The sequence below is a fragment of the Azolla caroliniana genome, unplaced genomic scaffold (assembly GCF_043228905.1).
Source record: "Azolla caroliniana isolate FFs.n. ecotype wild unplaced genomic scaffold, voAzoCaro1.0.p SCAF_2, whole genome shotgun sequence".
Taxonomy (NCBI): Eukaryota; Viridiplantae; Streptophyta; class Polypodiopsida; order Salviniales; family Salviniaceae; genus Azolla; species Azolla caroliniana.
In genome coordinates this window covers 16,758,502-16,765,560 of record NW_028230437.1, presented here as the reverse complement: position 1 = coordinate 16,765,560, position 7,059 = coordinate 16,758,502, and the positions used below count along the sequence as shown (strand labels likewise).

The 7,059-nt window shown below is 33.3% G+C and overlaps 1 protein-coding gene across 1 annotated transcript; it reads left to right on the top strand.

Annotated features, from left to right (window-relative positions):
- The first annotated feature begins 633 nt into the window (after window positions 1-633).
- On the top strand, window positions 634-5,573 carry LOC147867439 (putative trehalose-phosphate phosphatase C). The gene is made up of 11 exons (XM_087315223.1): window positions 634-1,558; window positions 3,437-3,571; window positions 3,676-3,747; window positions 4,181-4,279; window positions 4,376-4,432; window positions 4,507-4,608; window positions 4,693-4,770; window positions 4,851-4,920; window positions 5,003-5,073; window positions 5,162-5,254; window positions 5,341-5,573. Exons 1-11 carry the CDS (start codon window positions 1,085-1,087, stop codon window positions 5,392-5,394), a joined length of 1,305 nt encoding a protein of 434 aa, XP_087171349.1. The 5' UTR covers window positions 634-1,084; the 3' UTR covers window positions 5,395-5,573.
- The last annotated feature ends 1,486 nt before the right edge of the window (window positions 5,574-7,059 follow it).

The window sequence follows — 7,059 nt, the reverse complement described above, 5'->3', positions numbered from 1 at the left end:
AAAATTGTTAACTCCTTTCTAATTTATGTAGTTAGAATATATATATATATATAATACAAAATGTTCTTAAATAAAGAAGGATGAATTTTCTCTTAGAAGAAGAAGAGGGGCTATTGGGGTTTTCTTGACATTTTCGTTTTTGTCTCCTCTTTCTCAAACTTGTGCTTTACTACTTACACAAACATATATGTCACTCTATGTGTGTAGGAGGGCATATCGTCCTACATATCTTAACATTTTCTTTTATTAGTAAGTGAGAAAGCTTACTACTAGGAACAAACGAAAATTGAAGCGAGGCATTGCTTCGAAGATTATCATATTACACTACATAATTTATGTATTTGCATCAAACCCGCAAGGGTGTGGACTCAAGATTTTGCTAGTTTTGAATAATTACCATTAACTATGAGCGGTATGGGCTACTCACTCTTTTAGGCACACTATACGACTATTATCATTATATTTATGTATAGCCCTTTCAATATGTACACGGTATATTCTCACCCAAACTACCCTCTTGAGTCTCGACTCTCGACAATATTTCTCTCTCTCTCTCTCTCTCTCTCTCTCTCTCTCTCCTCCCCCCTCCCCCCCCCCCCCTCGGTTTTTCCCCCTATAAATTAACTACCATTCCTCATCTATTGTCACCTATTCTCCCTCACTTTCCTCTAGTGAATTCTTAGTCTTTCTACATATGCTACTTACCTAAAAATTCTTCACTTATATAAAAACCCTTGAAGTTCATGCATAAAAATCGTAGCAATTCTATCATATTCAAGCTATTAAATAATAACTGCTTTAATTTAACCTATTCTTAATTATTAGTGCTCAAACTTGTTTATAACACTCAAAGGGAAGGGATTCTTACAAAGGAATTACATTAAAACACTTAATCATAAATAACCACCTAACTCTCTCTAGCCCCACTATATCACATACTCTAGTGTAAAAATATTTATCAACTCTACATGTATTAATAGTCATCATAATTATCCATTCTAGTTTTAACATCCAACTAGGAAAATTCATTATAATTTTAAGAATTGTTGAAGTTTTCATATACACATACCATTCAATTATCGTCATGTCTACGACCATAGTGAATGCAACAACTCATCATGCTCCCAAGGGCAACAAATTCAATGGGGAGGCCAGTGCATGCAATGCAAGGGGGCATGCAACATTGACCTTAGGGACTTCTCCTTTGCTTGTGGTGGCCGGGACACATAACATGAGCACGAGTAGTATGGCCACCAACAATAGTTCATCACCTAGCACCACAACGACAACAACTACTATTATATTGGGACCAAAGAAGACTACTAGTAGTATTGTTGTCCATGGGTGGCTAGAGGCCATGAGGGCATCTTCACCCCCATGCAATAGACCACCTTCTACTAACACTAATGCCAATAACAACACTAACACTTGTATTTCTGCTACTATAACGACAGAGACAAGGACAACCACTACTAACAACACTTGCAAGACAATGCATAATATGAAGGACCCAAGTATCTTCGTCAGCATCGTTTCTCCTCAGCGGCATCATACTATTGTAAGTATGATTAGGTAGATATCATTTTTCCATTTTTCCCCTCATGATATCCTTCTCTTTACAAAGTGTATGCTTTCACATTATTTTTACACACTCCAACAAGAATTCTTAAAAACTCCATAGAATCTTCATAAAAAAGACCTAGTCTTTATCATCATTGGTCGAAGGTATTAAACAATGTGTCATTATGTCCACATACTTACATTCAATATATGTGTGTGGGATGCATGTTCTATATAAAATAGATTATTCAATCATTATTCTTTAATGAACAAAGAGGTTCATTTGAGTTGTGTGCATGTTTACATGGCACATGGTAATTATTCATGACATGCATTTATGCATGAAGATCATGTTATACGCATAATACTTCTTCAAAGGATGAGTTGTTATGATATATGTTGCATATATATACATATATACACACTTCTATACTTGATGCATGCATGCATGTGTGTATGTGACCTTACATATGTACGTCTACATGTCACATTTGCATGGTATAATTTGCATTTTTCATGCATATGTATGTATCTATGTACACTTGTATGCATTTTTTATCTATGTATGCATTTGTGTATGTATGCATGTATGGATGCATTCATCATTTCATGTATATATTTGTGTATGTATATATGTACGTACGTACGTATGTGTGTATGTACATATGTATTTATGCATGTGTGTGTGCATGTGCACATGTTGGCATAATGTTTTTGCATTTGTTAATAACCACTTTGTCTATTCACACATTACATTACAAAGATGTATTTACATAGTTTCTAATCGGGTCCTTTAATATATTTGTTAACCCTTAAGGGAAAATGACTTATTTGTTGTTGCATGTAACATGAATGGAACTAATGGTGCAAGCCCATGCCATCATAATATGAATGCAAATAGACACTCTTTTTTGCACATAGTGTTTGGTTCAGAAAAGTGTTGATAAAACACTTGTGAGTCAACCTCACATATGAAGCCCCTTATTTGTAGTGTCAAAGTGTACCACACCATAGTTAAGGGTCAAATATATGTGGATAAAAAGCTCATAAAGAATACAAACCTTTTTAGTACAAAGGATACAATAGTCTCTAGGATAAGCTAGAATGTTTCATCGTTCATTACACAAAATAAAAGTAGTACGTAATGTCAAACACTTTAAGGATGAAGTAGATGTCGTTGTATATCTATCCATCGATTAGTTGTGTCTTTTAAGAATGAAGTAGATGCTATAATATCCATTCTCGAATTAGTCCATGTCTCGAACTAGATGGTTGTGTAAATGTTAGTTATAGTGTCTTGAACTAGATGGTTGTGTAAATCTTAGTAATAGATGACCAAGATTGTCAAAGATGACAATGATGGACCCCACAACTAGTCCAACCAACAACCTCAAAAGGGAACTCCAATAAAGAGAGGTTACATTCCCTTTTGTGTGTGTACTACATGTGTGAATCTCTCACAAACAAAGCAATTATTTTCAACCTTGTGAAAAATCAATTATATATATAAATGAACGTATTAGAAAAGGCATTTTCAGAATTTAAGTTTTTATTATATGTATATGTGTGTTGACTTTTTTGTAAACAAAAGTAAAATATACTAAAGTAAATGCAAAGCTAGCAAGAGATGAAGCATGTAGTAAATACAATTCACAAATTACTTATCAATTATTTGGTACATATGTAATAAACAATTCATTGTCATAACCTTGCATCGATAAGCTCTTGACATTCCATCCAAGAACATATGATAATCATAACTACCTTTCACATATAAAACTCTAATCATTCCAAATAGAATTTAAATGTATGCTATGTTGCTTTGAGAAACGTAAAACATGCCATGACATTGAACTTGGTGTATGTATCCAAATAGCTTCCTTCTGCATTGGACAACTTTGACCAAATAGTGGCAAATGCTAGTGGCAAACGAATCGTTGTCTTCCTTGATTACGATGGCACACTCTCGCCCATTATTGAGAACCCTGACATGGCATTCATGACAGATGAGGTATTTGAACATGTTGATAATTGAAAATGATTAATCATGTAATGAAATTTTAACAAACCATGATTATTTCCTTCCATTTCTTACTAACACATCCTCTCCTACAGATGCGTGCAATTGTAAAAGATGTTGCCAAGGTTTTTCCAACAGCGATTATATCAGGAAGAAGTCAAGAAAAGGTAAAATTGGTGGATGAAAAATAGGTGCAATAACATTGACTCAGGATTAATTTCAAGGCTCACGAGATTAGGAAAAAATAGCACCCCTCTCATATAGTGCGGGGATAAATGCAAACTCTAGCCTTTCTGGCTTTGTAAATATCAATACATACCATCCCTAATAATAGGAGAACTAAAATAATAAAATTTCCTTTTTACCCCAAAGCATTAGTGATAAGAAACACTATCATTATAGGAGGGTATTGCCTTGGTAAATAATGAAAAACAATGGGGATATTTTGATGTTTGCGTCTTTTTAAACACCTCCCTTTTGAGAACTCAGAAACTTGTTAAAATGTACTTTAAATGAAATGAAGTTTCTGTCATTTTCTTTTTTACACCGTATAATAAACCTAACCCTAACTTACATACAAGGTTTATTTTGATGTGACAGATACGGCAATTTGTAAAGTTGCGGGAATTGTATTATGCAGGAAGTCATGGCATGGACATTATGGGACCAAAAGAGCCCCATTGTCATGCAATTAACAAGGTACAAATATAAATCACATCAAGAATGTCTAATCTAAAGGCTTTGTCAAGAGACTTACAAGCATATTATGTTGAAACTGAAATTGAAAAAATGTAGGCCTCAAAACAAGTTTTCTTCCAACCTGGAAATGAGTTTATGCTCCCCATTAATGAGGTATGATGAACTTGTGAAATACAACATGTTATGTACACAATCCAAGTCATTCTTTTAAATTAAATTTTTTATAGGTTTTCAAGATATTGGAGAACAAGACTAAAGCTATACAAGGGGCAAAGGTGGAACATAACAAATTTAGTGTCACCGTTCACTTTCGATGTGTAAATGAAAAGGTGAGATTTCAAGGATTGTTTTTATTTTTGTCATTCCTTTGGGGGTTCAAACATTCTCACAACATTTTTTGTTTAAAATTGTAGAACTGGGTAGCTTTGGCTGAGCAAGTGCATGAAGTTGTACAATCTTATCCTACCCTTCGTCTCACAGAGGGTCGAAAGGTCAGAATCATTATACACATAACAATGTTTGTTCATTCATATAGCTATATGTTGGTGATCCAATTATATTCTCTCCTCAGATTCTGGAAATTCGACCACTTATCACATGGAATAAAGGGAAAGCATTGGAATACTTATTAAAAGCAATGGGTAAGACATTATAGTGTGTATAATGTAAAAAATTTCAATGTAGGATAATACAGATTAATTTAGTTGAAGGCTTGTCTTGTAGGTTTTGAAGATCAAAATAATGTTTTTCCAATATATGTGGGGGATGATAGAACTGATGAAGATGCGTTCAAGGTGGGCTTGTGAAATTTATTTATGCACCTAGATTATGATGTTTGATGGTGTGTTTTATAATAATAATTGTATCTCCAAATCATACTAGGTGGTGAATAGAAGAAAGAATGGCCTTAGTGTACTTGTGTCCAACACTCCCAAAGAAACAAATGCAATATGCTCAGTTAAAGATCCCGATGAGGTAATTATAATGTGTACTTTGCACATTGATATTTGTGGTTGCTTGTGGGCCATCATTGTGCTTATCACCAATAAACATTCTTGCAGGTAGCCCAACTTCTTGTCCGTCTCGTGAAGTGGAAAAGACGTTGGTTAAATTAGTTTCGATGAGAGCTTGTCACTTTATCTACAACCTAGCCAACGAGTTGAAGTGATCCTTGTGTATATGACTTTATTATTCATGTACATAAAACATCAAATGAACTACAACATTGTGAAACATGTTCCTTTTTTGTGGTCCTCATGTACAAAGAAAGGCATGCAAGGAGGCACCTTGTATCTTTGGGGCTCGTCCTTTGTTCATTTTTAAAATGAATATATATATATATATACATATAAATATGTGTGTGTATATATGTATATACATATGTATATATTCATATCAATGAACATTATTAAAAGTGTACACATGATGTTTTCTGCTTATTAATTGTTGTATATTTATTGAAGTGGTTAAGGGAAAGGATTGTACACGTGGGTTCCTTTACCCATGCCAATGAGGAATCTTGGGCATAGAAGGAGGATGACTAACAACGCACATTAAAGCCTTGACAGCCTTCTCTCCACAAACATTTAAATATACTAACTAGAATATTGCAAGTAGACAATATTCAACAAAACTTGCACCAAGTCACCTTTTTCATGACTATGGATTTCTACAAAATAAATGAATCCTCCATATTTATAACATAGATGAACCTAATTAATAAAGCTATCTTTCAGCTTGGTTGACAAAAGTTTATGTTACCTACATTACAACCTCATGAACATGTCCTAACAAGACCTTCCAAAAGCATGCTCAAAACTACACATGCTTTCTTCAACATATTTAGGAGAATACCACTGAAATTAATGACCTCTCACCTGTTTGCCCAACTCAAAAATTGTAATTGGCATACCAATCATCAGTATATGAAATCAAGGTTATCATTCACGTAAAAAGAAAGTTGTCACTCGACAATTGGTCCAAGGCTAGATCTTGTTTATATAGACAAAGTCATGTAGACATTTGATTTATTCACAAAACAATATGAAAAGTATGATTACTTTTATTATGAAAATTAAGACACTATTGACATTGATAACATCTCATATCTCTCTTTGCACCAATGTCAAATATAATAATTGGTGATATCAATCATCAATGCAAGAGATCAAGATTATTATTCTAATAAATGTGTTTTCTTGGTTTAATAATTGGCCAAAATAGCATCATTGCTTATGTAGCCATTGCTCCATATGAGCATGTCCATGCCATTGGAATGCACAAAGCTATTGGCTATATTTCTATGAACCTTCGTAAATTCACTTATTAAAACCTTTTGTTGAAATTAATTGTATCACCTCAAAAGCTTGAAGGCGATATATACTCAAAAAACCATGTCATTTATGAACTTTGAGGAATCATTTTGATATTCCTTTCGTATTTTAGAAGTGGCTTCTAGTTTTACTTTGTTATCAAATATGCTAACATTATCGATAAAAGGAATAAAGTAAAGACCCGATGACTTGAACACATTATTTGCTCATTGTAATAATCTTTTGAAATTTTGCTAATAAATAAAAAAAATCACATAATTCAAGGCTTAGCTTTGCAGAGCCTTTGAATTTATATCAATATGAATTAACAGAATACTTTAACCAAAGAATGAATCATTTTGAAGTTTATAATTATTCACAAGTGTTGAAAATGTCTTGCAAGTTTTCTACTTTTTGCAAGTGAGTGTCAAGAAAACCTCTAAAATGAATGAAACTATTATTATCTCA

Bases quoted from the DNA above. Each gene is read 5' to 3' on its own strand.
- LOC147867439 (XM_087315223.1), top strand. From the start codon at position 1,085: ATGTCTACGACCATAGTGAATGCAACAACTCATCATGCTCCCAAGGGC. The intron at 4,280-4,375 runs GTACAAATATAA...GAAAAAATGTAG, and splicing joins ATTGTCATGCAATTAACAAG to GCCTCAAAACAAGTTTTCTT. The intron at 4,433-4,506 runs GTATGATGAACT...AATTTTTTATAG, and splicing joins TTATGCTCCCCATTAATGAG to GTTTTCAAGATATTGGAGAA.